This window comes from Bos mutus, chromosome 23, assembly GCF_027580195.1.
Source record: "Bos mutus isolate GX-2022 chromosome 23, NWIPB_WYAK_1.1, whole genome shotgun sequence".
NCBI lineage: Eukaryota > Metazoa > Chordata > Mammalia > Artiodactyla > Bovidae > Bos > Bos mutus.
Genome location: NC_091639.1, coordinates 13,178,551 through 13,203,474, shown reverse-complemented (window position 1 = coordinate 13,203,474; position 24,924 = coordinate 13,178,551). Strand labels below are relative to the sequence as shown.

Here is a 24,924-nt window from a genome sequence, read left to right as displayed (position 1 = left end):
GCAAAATCCCCTGGAGAAGGGAACAGCTACCCACTCCTGGGTAGCTATTCCGGCCTGGAGAATTCCATGAACTGTATAGCCCACGGGGTCACAAAGACTTGGACACAACTCAGCGACTTTCACTTCACTTACCAAAACTACCCTAAATAAACATGTGATATGAGGAAAAACTAAGGGGCTTCCCTGGTGGCTCAGATGGTAAAGAATCCACCTATAAAGCAGGAGACCCAAGTTCAAACCCTGGGTCAAGAAGATACTTTGGAAAAGGGAATGGCAACCCACTACACTATTCTTGCCTGGAGAATTCCATAGACAGAGGAGCCTGACGGACTATAGTTCATGGGGTCACAAAGAGTCAGACATGACTGAGCGACTAACACTTTCACTTTCATGAGTAAAAACTGTGTTTATTTTGCAAACGCAGCTTTAAATTTCTTGGCACCCCCCCCACACCCCCCATCCCAGTCTTTCCAGCATCCCACCCTAAATCCCTTCCCCTGTTCTTGACAAGAACAGTCGCATCCATTCGCCCTCTGGTGCACGCTGTAGCACCAGCAGCAAAGGCGGGTTGTTCCAGTGGCCTCGGACTTGGAAGGAGGATGGGTAGGTGAGAAGCTGGTCCCAGCCATCCACCACCAGCTGGCCACAGGAGAAAGTCCCACTTCTCAGGTCCTGTGATGGTAGGCATTTATGTGCTTGCTGCTCACATCTGACATGGTCCAGACACATGGTTCATGTTCCCCTGTAAGTGATGGTTATGTTACTGCCCTAACACGGTAAGGAAACTGCTTCAGTGAGTCACCGCCTTTTAACAGGGCTACTAACTTCAAGCAAAGGCTGTGCCTAAAGTAATGCTATCAGAACCAACCATCTGTGTCCTGCCCTTTCATAATTCCATGTTGGACAAGATTCCTGGATCAAACACTGCTGAGCAACAGCTGGAAGGACCAGATGACACAAGAGAGGAGAGTTTTCCTTTTCCCTGGCTCCCAGTGGGTGCCCCTCTAGGACACAAGTTCTCCAGTCACTACTCCCACCAGCTTCCATGACATTGAAGGGGAGCTGCCTTTTCCACTGTGTCTTACATAAGCAAACAGGTTTTGGATTGGGCATTGAATCCTTTGCTGATGAAGCTACTCCTGATAAATTGAAGTGAAGGCAAAGAGCCACAGCTGAGCCAATTTGGAAGCATTAAAGCTTGCAGGAGACACAAATATGAAGCAGAGTCAACTCTGTGAGCTAGACCTACATAGGAAAGCGTTCAGAGGAAAGAACTTAAATTCCTGGTGTCCTTTAAGGAGGAAAAATTTTATACTTCCATGCATTTTATAAGAAAATGAACAGTGAAGGATCATGTATTGTAATACAAACAGAGCATCACAAAGGGAACCTCAGCCTTAACCAGAATTATTCTTAACAAGCAAAGTATATTTATGTGTTACCTATAAAAATAAGTGTGTGTGTGTGTTTTAATGATAGGAAAAGTAGTCACAGAGACAGAATCCAGAGAAGCATAATCTGGATGTACCACTGTGATAGACTCAATAATATACAGATTAAGAACTATGTATTATAATAACAACTGTATATGAGCAAAGTATGATGTCAAGCAAGTCAGAAAGGGAGACGGTGTAGCCCAAGTTCATGTGTGTGAGGTATTTGCTTTGAAAAGAGTCACCCCATATAAACTGATGAAGCCACCAATAACTCCGTTATAATCGCATCATTTCTCAACTCAAAAATGAGAGACAATCACCAGCACTGCATTTGTTTTTTATTCTGGGGGAAAAAAAATAGTGGCAAGTTGGTTAAGAACAGTTGACTACTGCAATTCATGCCCATCTTCAGGCAGGCTCTTAGCATGACCTATGAGTACAGAAATGGTCCTTCAATGCCCCAGAGTGTCTCTTACTCATCTAATGGGAAACAGACTTTGGAGAATATAAGAAATACCATAGTTTAGGTTGGAGTATGTTTTTGTTCTGTTTTTCAGATATCCTTTTGTCATTTTTAAGAGCCATTATGGGTTTATTTGCTTTTAATGCAGCCTAAAAGTAAAACTGTTTTTAAAGTAGAGCTGGGTAAATGGAATCAGAACTAGGGAAGTGTGAATGAGAATGTGAATAGCGGGAAAAGTCAAGATTAAGAAGGAGAAAAGAACTACAGGGGAAGATGACCAGAGCATGTCTGTACTAAGAAAATCAGAAAAGTGAGACTCTGTTCTGGAGATTTTTAGGACAAACCATGGCCTGTCACTTGTCTATACACATTAGCCAGAACATTTGATATCCAAAGGCCCAATGGCTAATGGTTACCATTCATTTAAAGTCTAGAGAAAAATAAATAAATAAAGTCTAGAACGCCGCTATGTCATGAGCTTTCTGCCAAGAGGGAAATGGTCCATTCTGTGCTGTCCAACCTGGTAGCCACTAGCCACATGTGGCGACTGAGTACTTAAATTGTGATCAGTGCAATCACAGGAATGAATTTCTAATTTTAATTTTAATTAGTGGCAAATAGCCACATGTAGGCTTATCTAGAAAAGAGATTGTAATTAATTTCAAAGGCTTGTTTAGAAAGGTCACTTCATTTATGTTTTAATAGCTTTCACACACAAGCATTAAATAAGATTCCATGGCAGACATAACTCCTGCTGCCTGCTCCATCTCACACCTTTTGCTCTTATAATTAATTATATGGCTCATTATCTGTTGAATGTCTCTCTTCGAAGTCAGAAGCTCCAGGAGAACAGTACTGGGACTATCTTATTCACCTCTCTATCTTGACCGGGAAAGAGCCTCGCACTCTGTACACTCAATAAACATCTGTTGACTGGTCAGACCTCACAGAAGCAAGTCAAAAAGGAAGCATGTTCCCTGGAATGGTCATGTCTAGAAAGATGCTCCTGCAAACCTGGGTCTCATTTTTAAAAACCATTTCCAAGTTGCACAGATCAATAGTATTCATGGTAGATAACCAAATCTTTCCCCCTTTTAATTTTCTTCTACCCATTTTTCACACAAAAGTTAATATTTTTCACCACAGGATTCACCCAATCAATACTACCTCTTTGTTTTAAAAATTCCATTTATTTCGTGACTTTCCTAAAATGAACAACTTCTAAACCAATATGCATTCCTTTTATTCTTCCCCTCAAATGACTTCACACTCACTTGTATCACTTACTTGGTATTTCATAAGCTAAACACAGGGCACCCAGATGCAGACTGGTTAAAAATGGTCTATACCATCTTTCTGACTGCTTTACTTACAAAAGATATAAATGTATAAAAGAACATCTGTATATATATAAAGCACATGTGTATATACATGGATACACACACCTTCGTACAGACACAGGCATACAGACATGTACATATATACCTACACACACACATGCACTCTACTGGACTTTCAATTATCAAGACCTTTACTCTGCACTCTGTTCATCCACCAAGTTCTACTTTTAAAGCCATGCAATCTGTCAGAAAGGACTGGATTGGAATTCTAACTCTTTTGCCTTTTAGATATGCAAAAGAAACCCTTGCATAACTAAATAAGCAAGTTATTTAGACACTCTGAGCTTCAGTTTTATAAATCTATTGAAAGTATTAGATAGTATACTGGCTAAGAAAGCAACTACATGAAGGCATACAAGATTTGAAATGAGCAGAACCTGAAAGTTAAAAGCTGATTTAAGGGCAAGCTATTAAATGGGGATTGAAAAAACAAAGAGACATGTCACAGTGAGAAGAACTCACTCAAAAAATACATTTCTATGCCTGGTAAACACTGAAAGAAAGGCCTTTCTCTGCTCTTTAGAAATGGTCCAACCCAGGCTACCTCTGCAGAATCAGGCTACGTTATCTTTAACAGAATCAGTCATCTGTTTATCTTTGAATTTAAAAATATCTTTCAGCCTCCAAAGCTCCAACCCAGGCTAATCAGTCATCTGTTTATCTTTCAGTCATCTGTTTATCTTTGAAGTATTAAAAAATCCCCAGGCCACTGACTATTCAGCCTCCAAAGCTCACCTAGCCCCTTGGCCTATTCTAGAACTTCTTCAACACTCAGGGGGCATTTATAAATAGAACCAAAGTAAATAACAGCTTTAACAGCCTCCATAAAGAATCCAAGGTATGTAACAATAAAGTACTCCTTTAAAAAGTTAACCCCTGTATTTTGTTTCTGGACTCCCTGGTAGAGACGTACATAAAGAGCCAAGATCCCAGGAAATCATGTCAACAGGGAAAAGGGGAAGATCAGAGCACCCATCCATACCTCAGCTTCCTGCAAGGTCCCATGGTTTAGGCACACCATGTCCGGGCAAGTGATGGGAGACCCACATCCTTCTCGGATTGCCAGCTGCATGTACTGTTTCAGACACTGGAAGTTAAGAAGAAAAAAGACAATTACCCACCACATTACAGAAGCCCCAAGGTTATATAACTGCCACTGCCTCTTCTTCCTTAATTGGCAGTCCTGGGGCTCCTGCACTCAGGAAACCAAAGTTATCATGAGTGTGAATACTAAGTGCCATCACTCTGGAAAGAACGCAGAGACAGGTAATTAATTATGTATGACTTCATCCTAAGAATATTGAGTTTATCCAAGGTAACAAGTCAAATTCCTGTATGCTCACACATTTTATTCACCATAGACTGGGAAAAGGAGAAACACTCTCTTGCATTAATGGCAAAGGCCTTCTCTGTACTTCAAAAAGAAAAAAAACTCATATAATTTCCTATCTCCATTTTTACCCAGTGGTCCTCTCTCTCAAAATTTGCCCAGAAGTAGAATTCATGTCAAGCTCACCAAATAGAATTAAAATAAGATTAAGGCACTGGCTTATCCACAAATACTCTCAGAAGCAAATACACCTGGAAAAGGAAATGTTAAAGACAATTTGAGACCCTCAAATTGAGACCCTCAAATGAGACCCTCCAAGAACTGTGGGCCTTGGCAGATGCTAAAATGGAGGGGGTTTGAGTAGAATCTGAGAAAAAAAAAATTACATAGGAAATAAGAAACTCAGAGAGAAGTAATACAACATGAAGGACAAACATGTCACTAGTAAAAGCGTAACTAGTAAATAAATCCTAATGACATAATTGTGAAGTCTTTTCCTTTCATTGACCATCTTTATGCGTTTTCCCCATCTGAATCTAAAACTATCACAACTTTACTATTTCAGAAAAATAATCATGTATTAATATTTATCTGTTGAAATTACTGCTACAATGTACTAACGAATTAATGACTAAGGCAAACCATTTAAACCAAATTTTTTACTCTCTAAATATTTAAAAATTCCCTTCTCCAAGGAGTCAATCATTTTTATCACAGAGGAAACTAGAAAATAGCCTCATTATCCAAAATAGAAAAACTCATCAGTAAATTATGCTAAATTCAAGCAACTGAATGCTAAGGAATCAAGAAAAGTACTTTCAAATGACGTTTAAAGACAATGGGGAAATGCATATGATTTAGTATGAACCGGGGAATAAAAGATGATTTAGTATGAATTGGAAAATAGACAATATCTGAGAGCAGAGTCCTCTTAAGTCACTCTTCCCCTACAATCGACCATAATCGATATAATATTTTCATTTTCATTTTTTTGCCCAAGAGAAGAGTGAACATTCACTTGGTCTTGGGGTTACTGAGCCAAATATGGGCTCCAGTATGAGGAAGAATAGATCAAGAAAGCAGTAGCAAGAAAACATGAGGAAGAATTTCAATGCACAGGCAAAACTCAAGAGGGAGTATACAAGTGGCTCAAGAGAAATAACATCACACTAAGGGACACGTGAGTAAATGATGCAAAGTCTTATCCACCCAGCTCTGCTTCTGAGGGCCTCTCGACCTTCCAGCTGCCACTAGATCCCAGCCGCCACTTGAAATTGAACTAGAAAGTGAAAATGTATGGTCTCTAGGCTTAAGGGGAAGACATCTGAGAAAAACAAAGTGAATGGTACAATGAGCGTCAAATCCTAATTCCTGGGCTCTAGCCTCCGTGCCACGCTATCAGCTGACAATGGGAACATTACCTAAACCATGACCCAGACTGGCCTCCCTTCATGTACAAAAAAATGTTTAATTGGAAGATAATTGCTTTACAATAGTGTTTCTGCCATACATCAGCAAAAATCAGACACAGGTATATACATGTCACTTCTATCATGAACCTCCCCTCCCACCCCCCATCTCATCTCACCCCTCGAGGTTGTCACAGAGCACCCCTTCGAGCCCTCTGCGACATACAGCAACTTCCCACTGCTATTTCACATCTGTTACGTGTTACATATTTTACATATGGTAATGTATATGTTTTTATGCTACTCTCTCAAATTCTGACACTCCCTTCATTTTTAAAATGGGGATAATAATACCTATTATGGCTACTTCCCAGGGTTTAAAACACTCATACACACAAACCCAGAATTTTGTACATGGAAGCCCTTTGGAAATACGCAAACTGCAGAATATTTAGTCACATTTTTACTGCATTTCACGTGGTCTTGGTCTCAGCTGTAAAGAATCCACCTGCAATGAAGGAGATCCCAGTTCGATTTCTGGGTTGGGAAGATCCAATGGAGATGAGATAGGCTACCCACTCCAGTACTCTTGGGCTTCCCTGGTGGCTCAGCTGGTAAAGAATCCACTTGCAATGTGGAGACCTGGGTTCGATCCCTGGGTTGGGAAGATTCCCTGGAGAAGGGAACGGCTACTCACTCCAGTATTCGGGCCTGGAGAATTCCATGGACTATGTAGTCCATGGAGTCGCAAAGAGCCGGACATGACTGAGCAACTTTCACTCACTCAGTCACCTAGTCTCAGACTTCCAGTAACTTTGTGGAGAAATGTTAATCTTTTAGTCTTGTGAGATTATTATTTCTCTGCTCCCTTCAGGAAACAGTTAAACCACTTGTGGTAGAGAAGTTCCATAAACAGAGCAGACATTTACAACAGAACACACACCTCTATTCAATTCTCTCTGTTGAACTATTTGCATCTATAGACAAGACTGAAAATAGGAACTGAAGAGACTATGTGTATCTTTAAAAGCAAAAAAAAAAACTCATTTCAACTTTTATTGTAAATTTGTAAAACTGAAATCTAAGCTATCCCAAGACTTTATAATGGATGCTCTATTTGCTAAGGTAGGAAGGCTGCAACCACAATATACAAACCAATGAATTTTGAAGCTTCCCATGAAGTCTCTCCTGGCCATGATATTCTCTGACCCATGCTTCGAGGAGAGAAGTTAGAACTGTGTACACTGACTACAGGCTGTAAGTATACGATCCCTTTAAAAAAAATTCTCTGACCCATGCTTCGAGGAGAGAAGTTAGAACTGTGTACACTGACTACAGGCTGTAAGTATACGATCCCTTTAAAAAAAATTATGAGAAATAGTGGTTCAAGATAGAACTTTGTAAGTGCAAATTGCAAAGTGATGCTACAGCACAGGCACACAACACTCCATCACTAAGGGTGTTTCTACTGAAGGCAGAGAGGGAAACAACCAGCTCTACTGAATTTTCAAGGACCTTAGGTTCATGATATGTCTTACATTAGCTTTCACTAAAATTTAATCTCAAACCCTCCCTCTCTTCTTTACTACCTCTGGCTAAAGCACAAAAGAACCAAAAGCAATCACATGAACCCCTGTGCATGTTACACAAACCATACCTACGTAAAATGGTTAACAATTCTGGGAGAAATGGAATCGAGTTTGTAAATAAAAACAGAAAAACGGAAAAAAGAAAATATTATTATTTAGTCACATTTAAAAAAATCACATGCCATTAAACATTGGCATTAAACAGAAGTCTAAATAGGCAATTTTCATAAGAGCTAATATATCCTAAGTGAAAATGTTTCAAAAATTGAACTTTTCAAAAATCTTGATGACACAAGAAAGAAACGATTTCTCCTTTGAAAGCATCAATGTTTCACTTAGTTTGATAGAACATAGAAGCATTTTCAGGCCGTTAAGAGCATGTGTAACAATAAGGATTGTTCCTCAAAATCATTCCACAGCACTCAAGGACTCAGATGAGATTTAATCAAGGATTTAACCATCAAATATCTGTTGAGCCAGATGACCTGTCTGTTTCAACCCTGAAAGTCTACGAATTATGTAGTCTTTCCATAAAGGGGTTTCTTCTAGGTCCCTTTCAAGGATGCTATTTTCCAATTTATCAAAGGGCATTCTTCATGAGGTATTCTCATCTATCAGGTAGACATGGCATAAGAGCTACAACATTCAGACAAAGCTATGTATCCACCACCAGAATTACAGTATGCATGTGTGTGTGTGTATGTATAATATATACATACACACATACACTGTACAATTGTTCTGTGTCACTAGGTTGTACCTTAAAGATTTTTCTTCTAAGAAAAAAAGCACGACCATGAATTTGGTTGATGGAATTGAATTTGAATTTTTAAGACTGAAGTACCAGCTCTAAAGTCTCCTCTGCATTTTGGGCAAGTCATTAACCTCTCTCACTGCAGCACTCACAATTATAAAATGGGACAGTACCACCTGCCTAACCTACTCTCAGGGAAGTGGAGAGTCCTCCATGAGAAAAAAATACATGAAAACTGAGAGAGGCAGCAAATGTAAAGAAGACAATGGAATAGATGTCTCTAAACTCTAGGCAGGCACGCAGAAATCAAAGTCTCAGAAGGCATGCAACCCCCAGACTTCCCTGGTGGTCCAGCAGTTAAGAATTTGCCTGCCAAAGCTGGGGACACAGGTTCGATCCCTGGTCTGGGAAGATCTCACGTGCTGCAGGGCAACGAAGCTTGTGGGCCACAACTACCCAGCCTGTGTTCTAGAGCCCATGCTGTGCAAAAAGAGAAGCAACCGCAGTGAGAAGCCCGAGCTCTGCAACTGGAGAGCAGCCCCTGCTAGCCGTAACTAGTGAAGGCTATCAATGAAGACCCAGCACAGTCAAAAATAAATAGATAAATTGATTTTTTTAAAAAAGAGAGATGCGACTCCAAGAGGATGGGCAGGGGAGGTAAGAGGATAATAGGTTTGGTTGCGAGAAAAGGGGTAAGACGAGCCATTAATTGAAAGTTTAAATTGACCACCAGGACCCTGGACACCTCTAGATGCAGGGGCTGGGGTTCTGAAGGCAAAGGAGAGCTGGCAGCCCACATGGCTTGAAGCTGAACTGGTGACGTATTGACCTAGGGTTTCCCATCCCTTGCTCAGCGATGGCTGGGAAAGGAGGTGATAAGGGGAAAGTCTTTAAGGCCAAAATCTAGACTGGCCTTGAGTAAGTATCTGTTTTGCTTTTTATCTTTGCTGGTACAAGGCTGTACACTAAAATGGATATTTAATAAAATGGAGACTAACGCTTCTCAGCCTCAGGACACAATTACATCACAATGTCTCAAATGTGTTGTAAATAACAGCTCTTACTGAAGCCAGGATTCTGCTTACTTTGGTTCAGACTACGATGTCTGCACAGGATCTGAGAATAAAGCTTTCTTTGTTAGATGCTATTAACTTAAATTGTTAGTAAACTCAAGATGGTATCTTTCCGAATTCAAAAGTCTCTTAACACACCCAGGACATCCTGGCTTGGACACATATAATGGTCCAAAAACATTCAAATAAATCAATAAGTCATAGCTAAGCAGTAAGTCGTTTCCTGGTATAGCGTGATCCTAAAATTTTTTTCTTATAAAAACCCTTTCAGAAACCTTGGCTTTTCGCAGATATTATATTCCTAGTGACAGGGATCCCCTTCATACCTCTTTGCCAACCACAACATCAGAGGACTGATAAGAAAACCCAGTCAAACAATAAGCCGTAACTAATGTTAAAAAGAGACCTGAGTTTTACATTTCTCATCCTTAAGCATCTCTGATACGAGAAAGCCTTGTCTTGGACCCCAACTTGATACAACACCCAGCTTGTCCGCTCTCACAGACCTTGGTGCCTAGCTAACATAGTACGTTTCAAACCGGGTGCAAAGCTGCATTCCTGGGAGCTTAGTTCTCCATGCCAAGAGTCCCCCCCACCCCGTTTTATGTTTATTTAATGATATGAATAAAAGAGAACACCCATTTTTCCTCAATCTCAATGCTCACACTTGTGTTTGCACTGCGGTTCTGTTTTTCCAAGTAGGCATACTTTCGCTGTCAGAGGCAGATAAAATAAAACTATGGAGGAGGTGTCTGGGCCAAGTGTAAGCTGTACAAATCAAGATTCCAGCACAGAAAGGTGGCAAGATTACTGAATTGCTACTTGTTAACTGGAACACACTAAACTCAGAGCCTAAATGTTAAAAGTGATTTAGTGGAAACTAAACACCATCCTTCACATTAATGTTAAGTTAATGTTAACTTAAATTTCACTGGTCTATAAGTGAAGATAGGAAAAGACAGGGAAACCTGATGTGTTGCAGTCCATGGGGTCACAATAAGTCAGATATGACTTAGTGACTGAACAAAAACAATTTTAATTAATATTCAGCTTATGCATTTACTCTGATGTTCTTAAGAGATACAAGTCTAAATGTGCTTAAACTGATATGTTTGTATCAGTTTAAGGGAGACTAAAATAAAATTTTTTATTTTATTTAAATTTTAAAATATCTCAGTATTGGGGTTCAAATTATTTTCCCCTTCAAAGGAATCCACATAAATTCATCAGAAGGTAGCAAACAGTAGGGCTGGGGGCATGGCATTTTCCCTTGAGGACATATCAGAACAACAGGCCCTACAAAGAGAATTTTATAGACTATACGACTGCCTCCTCTCCCTCAATTCTCTGAAAGACTTGGATTTTCCTCCCTACTGGCCAATAATCCCATCAACACCTTAGGTAATACCAGATGCTAACAACTGAAGCATGTTGTACATGAAAAGCTGTATCACCCTGCATTGCAGGAGACTGTGAACTTGCGTCTCCCAAGGCAACGTCTGCGTCAAGGTCTGGATCATATCTTATGTCTTCATATCCTCTGGAAATACCCATCAAAAGCATCTGGGACATGGTAGACAGTTAAACCTCTGTAGGAGCTGGAAGCCAGAATCTAGCAGCTTTGCAGCAGAAGTCAGCTCCCATCACTGAAATGTAAGCCCATTCTCCTGCAATCTTTGGGTTTTCTCCTTTGACACATATGAGCCACTTCCACCTTCCAGGGCCAACTCTACTATTTTCTAGTTTCCATTCCCTGCTGCCTTTCAGGAAATTTACCCTCTCCATCATCTGTTTTCTTTCTTGCATCTTGAATTGTTCCCTGAGTTCTCCTTCAGCAGTTAAACATGTCTAAAAACATTTTAATTACAAAAATAATAATAACGAAACAGTAAAGAAAATAGCTTTCCCTTACTCCTCTTGCTGGCTTTATACTGCCATGTTCATTCCTGTCATTCCTTATATGCATATACATGTATATAAATACGTACATGGGCTTCCCTGGTGGTTCAGTGGTGAAAAACCTGCCTTTCAATGCAAGAGATGTGGGCTCAAACCTTGGGTCGGGAAGATCCCCTGGAGAAGGAAATGGCAACCCTCTCCAGTATTCTTGCCTAGAGAATCCCATGGACAGAGGAGTCTGGCAGGCTACAGTCCATTGGGTCACAAAGAGTCAGATACGACTTAGCGACTAAAGCAACCTCAACAAAAATATGTTCGTGTGTGTATTATACATATATTGTTGGTGTTTTTTGTTGCCCAGTCGTGTCTGACTCTTTGCAACCCCATGGACTGCAGCAGGCCAGGCCTCTCTGTCCCTCACCATCTTTTGGAGTTTGCCCAAGTTCATGTATTATACATATACATATGTATATATATGTTTTATATGTGCATATGTTTTTATTGAGCTATAACTCACATGCCATATAATTTGCCCATTTAATGGCTTTTAGTCAGTTGGACTTTTACTATAATCACAGAGTTGTACAACTAACATATTGATTTTAGAACATTTCATAATCCCAAAAGAAACCCCAAGCCAATTAGTAGTCACTCTCCATTCTCCCCCCAAAACTTCCCATCCCGGCTTTAGGCAACTACCAGTCTATCTGCTCTCTCTGTGGATCTGCCTGTTCTGGATATTTCACACAAGTGGAATCACACAATATGTGGTCCTTTGTGACTGGCTTCTTTCAATAGCAGATACACGTTTTCATTTCTTTTAAGTATACACTTAGGAGTAGATGTGGGATATGCTATTGAATAACTCTATGCTTGTCTTTTGAAGAACTGCTAGATTATTTTCCAAAGCAGTTGCATCATTTTACATTCCTACCAGCAGTAGGAGGGTCCAATTTTCTTCAAATCCTCACCAGAATTTGTTTTTGTCTTTTTTATCCTAGCTATTCTAACCTGTGTAAAGAGGTATCTCACTGTGGTTTTGATTTGCATTTCCCGGATGGCAAATGATTTTGAGGACTTCTTCATGCGCTTATTGGTAATTTGGACATCTTCTCTGGAGAACTGTCTATTCAGATCCCGTGCCCATTTTTGTGTTTTTATTGAGTTTTAAGAGTTCTTTATTCTACATATACCCCTTATCAGATATGACTTGCAAATGCTTTCTTGCATTCTGAAGGTTATCTTTTCACTTGCTGTGAAAAGTGGATGGTGTCCACTGAAGTATAAAGGTATTTAATTTTGATAGTCTACTTTTTTTTTTTTTTGTTCATCCTTTGCCTAAGTCAAAGTCATTAAATTTTTCTATTTTCTATATTTTCTTCTAAGTTTTTTGGTTTTAGCTCTTAAATTAGGTCTATAATCCATTTTGAGTTACTGTTTTCAACTGTGAAGAAGCAGTCCATCTTCACTCTTTTGCAAATGGATATCCAGTTGTCTACCATTTGTTGAAAAACTATTCTGTCCCCTTTGAATTGCCTTGGCACCCTTGATTAAAAGCAACTGACAATACATGAATTTACTTCTGGACTTTCAGTTCTATTCTATTGGTCTGTCTGTCTGTCCTTTTGATGGTATCACACAGTTTTGATTACTATAGCACTGCAGTAAGTTTGGAAGCAGGAAGTGAGTTCTCCCAACTCTATGCGTCTTTTTCAAAATTATTTTGACCATTTTAGGTCCATCAAATTTCCATATGCATTTTAAGATCACTGCATCAATTTCTGCCAAGAAGAGAGTTGAAACTTCGATAGGAACTGTGTTGACTCTGTAGATCCATTTGGGGATACTGCCATTTTTAACAATAGTAAATCTTCTAATCTATGAACATGGGGTATCTATTTAGTCTTTTTTAATTTCTTTCAACAACATTTTGTAGTTTCAGAGTATAAGCTTTGTACTTCTTTTGTTAAATTTATTTCCAAGGATTAATATGTTATTCCTTTTCATTTTAAGTAGAAATGTTGTCTTCATGCCATTATCATATTATTCTTTGCCAGTGTATAGAAATACAGTGGATTTTTGTATTTTCCATTCTGAAACCTTGCTGAACTAGCATCAGTTTTTTTTTTTTCTAATTTTATTTTATTTTTAAACTTTACATACTTGTATTAGTTTTGCCAAATATCAAAATGAATCCGCCACAGGTATACATGTGTTGCATCAGTTATTTTAAACTCTCAGAATGATTCCAGTGTGCAACCAAGTCAGAACCGCTATGTTCAATACCATCTATGCCCTCGAGTCTAATGAAGGAAAACATACCTCTCGTTATTGCTTTTACACCATTTGGAAAATTCAGAGGCATGATCTCTACAAGAAGGAAGGCTCCTTTCTAATCAACATCTTTATAAAGAAAGGGGCTTCCCAGGTGGTGCCAGTGGTAAAGAACCTGACTGCCAGTGCAAGGGACATAAAAGACCCAGGCTCGATCCCCGGGTTGGGAAGATCCCCTGAAGAAGAGCATAGCAACCCATTCCAGGACTCCTGCCTGGAGAATCCTATGGACAGAGGAGCCTGGCAGGCTATTCAGACCACAGGGTCACAAAGAGTTGGACAAGACTGAAGCAACTTAGCACCCAAGCATGCATCAGCTAGTCCCAGAAGAAACAATAAAGGAAGTTTAAAGGGGAAATTGCATATGCAAATTTTAAATACCTATGAAAATTTAAAGTATCTTGAAATATTTTACCCTAAAACAGTGCTGTTCCTTTTTCTGGAAAAGGGTACTAAGATCCACCCTGTATGTCTGAGAACGGTCATTCAATATGGGAGATTAAATCTGGGCCCCAGTCAAAAGCACCTCCAGTTCCCACCAGGCAAGAGTGATCAAACGCTTCTATCTTTATCTCAAGTGATCATGAAACATCTAAATTAAGAAATTAGTGACAGTAATAGCTCTGAAGAGAAATCCATTGGAAATGCCGCAGTCCTGTCTAGTCCTCACGGCGAAGCCACGTAAATCCGCTAAACTGGAAGAAGGTCTCAGTCAGAGCAGGGAGCAGGCGCCAGGAGCGTAAAGACCTGCTTCAACAGGAGTGATTCAGTAGCTCTTCAGTTGACCTTTCTGAAGTCTTCCCTTTCGTCTCACGTGCGCTGCCTTATTGAACAGAGGGAGGCCCCAGTTCTGATACTCGTTCCAAGGAGATCTATTTGTGCCAGCTACCTTATGACACAGTTCACTCAGAAAAGCAACCAACGGTTCCAGGAGGAAAAAAAAAAAAAGAAAGCTTGCCGAGTTTGCATCCTTCCATTTCCTCCAAAGAACCATTAGCCCTCAGAACTGCCAGCCCTCAGCTGGCCGCAAGGCCCCAGACAACAGGGCCAGGACAGGCAGTGAGAATATAAGCACATCCCAGATGAAACATGGGTAGACTCCACTGAACTCATTTATCACTTTCTTCCTCCTCGGCCTGTGCCCCTGTAGAGTCCCAGTTTGAACTCTCAAGCAGCTCTGACTCTCTCAGAATGCACACGCGGTCTCAGGAACACAGAAAGGAAAAAAATCCCCAATTATTAAAGGGTCGAGAAGCTCCTTTAGCCACGATGTAAGGCTGTGCAAATTATCTGCATAAACACAACCATTCAACCAACCCAAGTAAACAACTGGAGAATGCAGTGCTTACATTCTACTAGAGCATTCAGTATATTAACACTACACCATACAAAGCATAAAAGGATCAATGGACACCCAGACATGTGACAGAGCAAGGAGAGTAAAAAGCTAATGTTAGAATCTGAGAGGTGGTGGGAATATAGATACTCACTGTTAAAATTCTTTCATCTTTGTTGCATGTTTGAAAAATTTCATAACAAACATGTACAATTTTTTAAACTAAAAAGAAAATTGCCATTCACTAAATCTCAGATTTTAATGTTCCTTAAAGCAGGAATTATGTGTGTTATATTTTATATAAGACTCCAATATCTGTATTAGTATTTAAATCAGTGTTTGAATAGTCTATAGCAAAATTAAGTCTTATTAATTAAGATTAATGGGTATAACATCAATGAACAATTATCTAAATTTTGAAGTTTTTAAAAAGAATATTTACACTGGATAAATGAGAAAATGAAGCTAATTTATTGTCAACTATGTTTTTTTCCTACAGGATATAATCTATAAAGCCAGCATGAATAACTCACATCAATGACCCAGAAGTTGAACAGCAGTGATGCTGTTAACTTCCTCGAGAGGATACTCTTTCTCTACACGGAGTGATGGTTAGGAACTAAGTATCCTCACTTTTGAACTATGATGCTGGAGAAGACTCTTGAGAGTTCCTTGGGCAGCAAGGTGATCAAATCAGTCTGTCCTAAAGGAAATCAGTCCTGAATATTCATTGGAAAGGCTGATGCTGAAGCTGAAGCTCCAATACTTTGGCCACCTGATACAAAGAGCTGACTCATTGGAAAAGACCCAGATTCTGGGAAAGATTGAAGGCAGAAGGAGAAGGGGACGCCAGAGGATGAGATGATTGGATGGCATCACCGACTCAATGGACATGAGTTTGAGCAAGCTCTGAGAGATGGTGAAGGACAGAGAAGCCTGGCGTGCTGCAGTTCATGGGGTCACAAAGAGTCGGTCATGACCGACTGACTGAACAACAATCCTCGGTTTAGTAATAGACCTACTTAGTTGCCTTAGGCAAACTTCCTCCTTGGCTAGAAGGAGAATTTATCAGATTTACGAAACGTGAACTCTGTAAAAGTTGGACAAAGACCCACAGTGGCTAGACTGAAGATAAGCAATCTTGTTTTATTCAAAATTAACTTGAAATGATCTTAGCCAATTATCCATAGCAAAATCAGAATGCCCAGCTACATATAAATTAGATGGTAACAAAATTGCAACTCTTCTCACCTTATAATTTTCCAAGACTTTATTCTGCAAAAATGTGAATCTCTTTGAATATTTCCTAAACAGCAAGTATCTAGAACCAGTAGGGTTTCATGTGCTTTTTTTTTAATTGCTATAATTTGAACCAGTCTTCCTTTTCTTTCTCTTAGTAAATCCATAGGCCTACATAGCTAAGACTGCTTTGACTCTCTTGTTAAATTCTAACCTAGTTACTATCCTTAAACTGCCTCTTTCCAAATGATCTTAGTTAGCACCATATTCTAGCAAATCAGACTATCAAAGCAAAGATCACAAATCAAAGCCACATAACTAGTTATTTCAGAAATGTCTGTCAGTGGTCACAAAAGAGCCAGAGGGAGCATATTATTTCATAGCATGAGATAGGGAGCGACTCACATGTGCTTCACCCAGAGTGCTCTGCAAAATACCCTGGACCAGGGCATCAGAACCTGCTGGAGAAGGAAATGAAACAGCTCGCTGGGCCCCACCCTCAGAGTTTCTGATTCAGTTAAGTCTAAGGTGGGGGCTCAAGAATTTATCATTCTAACAGGTTCACAGCTGCTGCTGCTGCTGCTGCTGCTAGTCTGAGGACCAGTGGCCTAGAACTGAAATATTCATTACACGAGAGGCAGGAGAAAGGAGGAGATGATGATGGGAGTGAGAGTATTTGTCAAGTTCCTGTGATAGCTGTGGTGTGCGTCTAAAAATTATCTTATTTAATCTTCACAGCAATTCTGAGACGGTATTATTCCCACTTCACACAAAGCAGTTCGGTAACTTACCCTCCCATGTTCCCATGACTGGTAAATATAGGAATTGAGATTTAAACCAAAGCCTGATGGAGACACTGTCCTTGCTTGCATTCCCCCCAATCTCACCATGATTTCCATGTTATTAGAATGAAAGCATGAGAAAATACTAGAACCTTTAACAAACTAAAAATACTCCTATTGTTTCCTCTGAAGATTATCAATCCCATAAACCATAAAATTTTTTAAAGACTAGACACCATTCCATATTAAAAATGATCTGTATTTCACACAGTACCAGGAAAGCAAATATTACAGCTATAAAATTTTTTCCCAGTTGCAGGAAAGATCTCTTTGCTTTAGTCCCTCATTCATTAATCACCCTCAGCACCCAGGAATCACTTGGAAACAACTAGAAGACTAAATCCTCTGTTGCTGCTGCTGCTGCTAAGTCGCTCCAGTCATGTCCGACTCCGTGCGACCCCGTAGACGGCAGCCCACCAGGCTCCCCCATTCCTGGGATTTTCCAGGCAAGAACACTGGAGTGGGTTGCCACTTCCTTCTGCAATGCACGAAAGTGAAAAGTGAAAGTGAAGTCGCTCAGTCATGTCTGACTCTTAGTGACCCCATGGACTGCAGCCTACCAGGCTCCTCCGCCCATGGGATTTTTCAGGCAAGAGAACTAGAGTGGGTTTCAACATCCTCTAGGGAACACTAGTAACTCCACAAGCAAGATGCAGGAGGAAGGTGAAAGAACACCCATTTTTGAACTAAGTAGTCTGGGCTTGAACTCAGTTTCAGCATCTGAATATATACTAAGTACACTTGAAGCTTCCAGGTGTTTGTAAACCAGAGCTCTTAAACTCTAAGCCCGTAGTTTCCTCAAATAACTTGCCTGAGGTTACAGAGTTGAAAGTTTATAGCATCCCTCAATCCCTTCAACCTGGGGCTATGGCCACCAGTATATTCAGATTATGCATGTCCTCTCTGGTCTCTGGGACCCCTTGGATTTTTTTAAGTCATTTGCTACTTACATCTTCTTTAAAATAACCTTTTATGTAAAAAAAGTTTTAAAAAAATTAAAAAAAAAACCTTTTATGTAAAAAAGGTTTATGTAAAAAAGCTGTTTTTTTAAAACATTTTGCATTATAAAGATATTGTCCAGTTTTACAAACTTTTAGGATCATAAAAACCTAATACGGGCCTCATCCATCATTCATGCTAACAAATAAAATTTAGAGAGTACATACAATGTGCTAGCAGTATGTTATATATTTTCACAGATTGTTTCTTGTCTCATCCAAGATACCCTATGAATCAGGAACGAAGAGCATGGATCTGGGGCAAGCAGCTTAATTCTGCACTGGTTTCTTGATCTGTAAACTGCAGGGTAAGAGGAAATGGGGGGAAATAGTTCTCTTGCAATACACATATTACCTGGGCTTTCCAGGTGGCGTAGTGGTAAAGAATCCGCCTGACCATGCAGGAGACGCAAGAGATGTAGATGTGTCTTCCTGGGTGGGGAAGATCCCCTGGAGGAGGGCATGGCAACCCACTTTAGTACTCTTGCCGGGAAAATTCCAGGACAGAGGAGTCTGGCGAGTCCATGGGGTCACAAAGAGTCAGATATGACCGAGCACACACACACACACACACATTACCTAGTAGGTATCCACATGTTCCTGCTTGTCCTTCCTTCATTTCTTTTTTAAAGGGAAATAGAGGGCCAAAAAGATTGAGTTAAAATCCTACATTTATGTGGCTAACAACACATGTGCTTTCCAGAAGAGGTGAACCAAAAGGATCTCCTTACTGGGGATGGGAAATGACTCAAAACCATCGAGGCTTTCAGTTAACATAGAGCTATCTATTTCCACAAAACAGGGCACTGACTAGCCTGATTCCAAGAGGCCTGATGCATATCTGAAATCCACATTCTAACCAATCTCTTATTAACCTAAATTTTCAGAAAATGGTGTTTTAGAGGTCACAACAGTTTCAGCTGTCACTTGTCTGAACTGTTTTGTTCCTTTTCCTACTTAGTAACGTCTTGTCACTGAACATAGAGTTTGTGTGCGTGTGTATGTGAGATATCACATCTTTCATCACCTTAGGACCACTACTGTGTTACATTTTCATTCATTCATGCCTCCTATGTGTATACTTTTCCAGACAAGGCCCATTTTTCTAACCTGATAGTACCATGAACACCAACGTGTAAAATCAGCTGAAACTGTCCTGGAATTGGACAAGTCGTATATTTTTTGAGAGATAGATTTATGAAATGAGTTTGTTTGGCTGTAATTAACTTCCTCCTTTAAAAAGGGAAGCCAAGATTAAACAATGAAACATGTTTTTTTCACATCAGATTAGAGAAGATGAAAATTTCCAAAAAAATACCCAGGATATCAAAGAAAGGGTTTTTTCTACACCATTGGTGGGACTGTAAACGGGCATAACACTCTGGAAAGGCAATGTGGCAACACATGACGCTTTAAAATGCACATTCCTTTTGATTCGGCAATTCTACTTCTAGAAATTCATCTTAGCTATATTTTCATATTTATGTAAGTACAAAAAAGTTCATTTATTAAGAGCAAAAACTGGCCCATCATTAGTAGGGGCCTAGTTAGATAAAATTTTGATATAGCACACCATAGAACATAATGCAATACTTAAAAATGAAGGGAGATGTTTATATTCTTACATTGAAACATGTCCACAAAACACTAGGTTAAATTTATTTTTTAAAAAGTTACAGATACCATTTCTCTATTAAGTGATGTCTATGAATATATATCCATCCATGTATTTCTATAAGGACTTCCCTGTAGCTCAAACAGTAAAGAGTCTGCCAGCAATGCAGGAGACCCAGATTCTATCCCTGGGTTGGGAAGATCCTCTGGAGAAGGGAATGGCAATCCACTCCAGTATTCTTGCTTGGAGAATCCCATAGACAGAGAAGCGTGGAGGGCTACAGTTCATGGGGTCACAAAGCGTTGGACAAGACTGATGACTAACACTTATGTATTTCTATATATTAGCACAGAGAAGGAGTCTAGAAGAGGGCACAGGTGGATCGTTCATATCATCAATACTTCGAAAGATTTTCTGTTTTAAAGCCAGTACATGTTAACATTTAAGATTGGAAATGAGTCTTTAATTTAAAAAGGAGAAAACGAATATGGAATAGGAGAGAAGACAATGTCACCGTATTTCTAGTAATTAAATTCTCTACCCCCATCAGCATATAGAAAGCTGATCACCACAATCTCTGCATTGGGCTGAGGTCTCAGTCTAAGACTGAAAGCCATTCTGAATTGACAAGTGAAGAGAAGAGAGAAGTCAGCCAAACAACTTCTTCTTCTCACGCTTCTGCTGGGGGCCTTCATTTGCCTGTTGGCTTCCTATTTCTATAGGAATAAACAAGGAACAAAAATCTTCCACATGTCATCCTGCAATTACTGCAAATGTTGAGGAAGTACTTGAAGTTAACTGGAATACCACCTGGAGCTGGCACAGATGCCCCTCCTCATCCTAGTACTTTTAGAGATGGGCAGTTAGGTGAATGATTTGCTTGGCATGGCTGAGTGGGGCTCAAAACATGAACACACAAATCCCTCCCTCCCCCAAAACAGTTACACTCACAAACAGGCAACTATGGTGTTATATACTTCACGTGCTTTAAAATGGGGATATTTTTCATGACCGATTTGGGTCATTAATTATAAAGAGGAAAAGTGAAAGTACTTGGAATGACGCCTCGCCCTAAGTTGGATAAACGCTTGCTACTGCTGCTATTATGACAATAACAATGATGATTAATGATACTGGGTTGCTTTCCTGCATTTCAGCCCTCGGTGAACTTCAAGTCCAGGTGGGGCAAATGAAAATATGCCATCTTTTCATAACCTTCTCTGTGAAAAAGAAATTAAATCTCGTTCTACCTGACACCTACTCTACCCTGACACCACATGGTTTTTTCTAAGAGAAAGCAGAAAAGCCTGAAGTACTTGTTCAACCAATGATCAAAGTCAAGAATGTTGTGCAAATAAAGCTTGCTCCAAAAGAATTGTGTCAACCGAAGCAGAGGAGGGGGGAACAAATTGATTAATATTCCCACATTGGGCAGAGCACTGTGGGTGAGTTTTTAATGAGTAACCTTGTTCTTGTCCTCTAACAGAAAGATAACCTTCATTCAAATAACATAGGGCCAGTGAGTAGGAAAAAAATGAGATTTCAACCAATTTTATTCTAAAGAACAGAACTCATACTAATAGAATTTGTAAAGAGCCAGTCGTGCATGCTCAATCATGTCCAACTCTTTGCAACCCCATGGACTGTAGGCCAAACCAGGTTCCTCTGTCCATGGGATTTCCCAGGCAAGAATACTGGAGTGGGTTGCCATTTCCTTCTCCAATAATTTATATAGAAACAGGCTTCAACTCAATGCAGAAGAAAAATATAGTTTAGAATTAGAATTTCGAATCACTGAATAGCCAGTGTTATTGTTTGTCTCAATCCTGATGTTTTCAAGCAAAATCTACATGATTATACCAAAGGCAGTAGAACTTCACACGCCTGCTGTATTCCAGGTACTGTACTATGTGCTTTATCCAGATTACCTACTGCACTCTTCTCTCCAACCTTAAAGGTTATAGATTTATTATTTTCCCTAAAGTATATAAAAGAAAATGCAGACTCAGACTACCCGAAGACATAAATGGCTAGCACCTGCTGGTCCAATCCACTATCATTTCTGACCTGGATTATCATGAAAGTGTTAGTCGCTCAGTCGTGTCCAACTTAGCGACCCTGTGGACTGTAGCCCGCCAGGCCCCTCTGTCCATGGGATTCTCCAGGCAAAAATACTGTAGTGGGTTGCCATTTCCTCCTCCAGGGGATCTTCCTGACCCAGGGATTGAGCCCAGGTCTCCTGCGTTGTAGGCAGATTCTCTACCTTCTGAACCACCAGGGAAGCCGTCTAACCAGTTCACATGCTTTCACCCTGGCCCTGTGGGCTTCCTAGGTGGTGCGGTGGTAAAGAATCCGCCTGCCAATGCAGGAGAGGCAAGAGACTTGGGTTCCACCCCTGGTTCAGGAAAATCCCCTGAAGAAGGAAATGGCAACCCACTTCATCTTCTGTGCAGCTGGCAGGGTAACTGTGACAGTTAATTTTATGTGTAACTTGACTCAGCCACAGGATACCTGGGTTTTGGTTAAACATTGTTTCTAGGTGTGTCTGTGAGGGTGTTTCCAGATGAGATTAGCATCTGAATTGGTAGACTCAGTAGTTTCCACGTTCTCCAGGTCTTTGCTTACGTACAGTCATCCCTCTGCCGCCATGGGGTGGGTTAGTTTCAGGACCCCCGGCAGATGACAAAATTCGTAGACGCTTGAGTCCCTTATATAATACAGCATAGTACCGTTGACCCACTGTACCCACTGTGGGTATAGTGTACATACCTTATAGTGTACAGTGGGTATATTATACCCACTGTTATAGTCAGTGTTCTGCATTTTGCATCTGCAGAATACAGAACACTGACTGTAACACATTATCAGTGAGACTTTCCTGACCACCTAAGATAAGATAGAAATGCCCTCCCCTTTCACTTTCCTATCCTCCTCCCCCTGCTCTGTCTTGGGAGCCCATATTATCATCTGACTTCTGACTAACTTGTTTTTGTCTGTGTCTTTCTCTGACATGTGACCTCTCTGAAAAACCAGACCCTAATCTGATTATTCACTACGGAATCTTCACCATTAGAATGATGCATGGCACAATAAACCTGTGTTGAATAAATGAAGCCCAGACAACCAGATTTGACATCTAGTCTCCTAAATGTCAAGCCATTTTCTGGCATTCAGGAAAAGAACTTCTTTCATCAGAAGGGTAGGGGACTGGGTCTAAGGTGACTTCCAATTCCAGGACTGTGATGCCAAGACACCATCATTAGGGACTTACGAATAAGGTTCTATTTGCTGCTCTTTCCTCCGACCACATTTTACCAGTCTCCTTGAATAAGGATGTGGTAACCATTAGGCAATGGATGAGATCATAGGTCCAGAAAGCCACCTCCCCCTTGCGTCATCTCTAATCCATTTCTCAGGCTGCTACACTTTGCTCTTAATTCTCAGATGCTATCTGACCTGCAGTTGCTCAGTTGTCAGTAGAAAAGCAGAATACCAAAATTTGTGCTTTTAAACCAGCAGCTTACCCGACAGACACAAAAGTCATCATAGTTCTATCATTAAAACTCTAAACAAACATAAGCAGCAAGTATATTGAAGTCATTTGCAAACAAAGAAAGACAAATTCACCAACTCACTGTCAATCATCCAAGCTAATAAAATTAAGGGAGAACATAAAACCAAGTTGCCAAGTCCATATATTTTAATACCAGAAACCAACAGAGCCAGAGCAAGAGAGGGTGCTGACCTGGCAGAATTTACTTCTGCCTACTTAATTCTAGAAGAAGACAAGGGAATCCAGAGAGCTGGAGATTTTTAAAGCATCAGGAAAGGCTGGCAGGTTGTATGACCAGAAGAGTCATACTAAGTCACTTCAGTCGTGTCTGACTCTGTGCAACCCTATGGACTGTAGCCTGCCAGGCTCCTCTGTCCATGGGATTCTCCAGGCAAGAATACTGGAGTGAGTTGCCATACCCTCCTCCAGAGGATCTTCCTGACCCAGGGATTGAAACTGTGTCTCTTATATCTCCTGCCATGGGGTGTCTCTTAAATCTCCTGCCTGTCCATGGGATTCTCCAGGCAGGAATACTGGAGTGGGTTGCCATGCCCTCCTCCAAGGGATCTTCCCAACCCAGGGATCAAACTCACATCTCTTACCTTCTCCTGCCTTGGCAGGTGGGTTCTTTACCACTAGCACCACCTGGGAAAGCCAGAAGAGGGGAAGGAAAATTGTTCTAAAACACTGCTGGAGTACGACGCCTCGTTATTTCCAGCAGTTTCACAGATTCACAATAAAAGATGCTTAAAATGATAGTAAATATATCAAGACAATAAGTAACGCAATTATGATATTCTTATTGGGAGTTAGCAGCTCTTAACAGTATTCATAGTTTGAGACACTCTTCCATGTCAATCATCTGCATCCACCAGAAATGCATTCTTGTTTTCACTTTCCAAGTTGTACTGGGTCTTTGTTTCTTGTCTAAGTCCTACTTGGAGGTCTTCAGTTGAAACATCCAGCCAGGAGCCACTCTTTGGACAAACCCAAAAGAGAAACTTCTCTTTCTCAATCCTAGCCTCTAGTTTGTGGGTGTTGCAGAATAGCCGTGAGTTGGAATCACCTATATACCCACCTCTTGATAAAAGGCTAATGAGGAAGCAAGTCAAGTCTTTACAGGATTCCTTCCTCTAAAACATTAGTGAAAAACAGAACAGCTCAGCATCCTGACAGAATTTAGGAAACAGAGGAATAATAATGTTAATTTACCAGGGGCTTGGGACTGTGCTATTTGCTCTTTAAAAGTCTTTATCGAATTTGTTACAATATTGCTTTTGTTTTATGTTTTGGTTTTTTTTGGCCACGAGGCATGTTGGATCTCAGCTCCCCAGCCAGGGACTGAACCCACATTTCCTGCATCGGAAGGTGAAGTCTTAACCACTGGACCACCAGGGAAGTCCCCGGGATTCTCCTTGGATGCTGCCTATAACACTCTAAGATAGGTACTACCATCCACTATCCCTCCTTCCGTGCTATAGGTGAAAAACTAAGTTTTATAGAAGCCAAAAATTTGCCTAAAGTCATATACCAGTAAACAGCAAAGCCTGAACAAACGAGCCTGGGTCTTCCTGGCTCTGTATCTGCACTTTAATCACCATGCATGTGACACTGGAAGGGAGGAATGGAGGTGGGAATAGAAAAATGACCTTCC

The 24,924-nt window shown here is 40.3% G+C and overlaps 1 protein-coding gene across 2 annotated transcripts in view; it reads right to left on the bottom strand.

The window, feature by feature from the left end:
- RNF144B (ring finger protein 144B) overlaps positions 1–24,924 on the bottom strand; it is a 158,102-nt gene that overhangs the window by 44,512 nt on the left and 88,666 nt on the right. For both annotated transcript variants that reach the window (XM_070361049.1, XM_070361048.1), the window contains exon 3: positions 4,282–4,386. In XM_070361049.1, the coding sequence (XP_070217150.1) occupies positions 4,282–4,386 (105 nt within the window). The remainder of the gene's footprint in view (positions 1–4,281; positions 4,387–24,924) is intronic.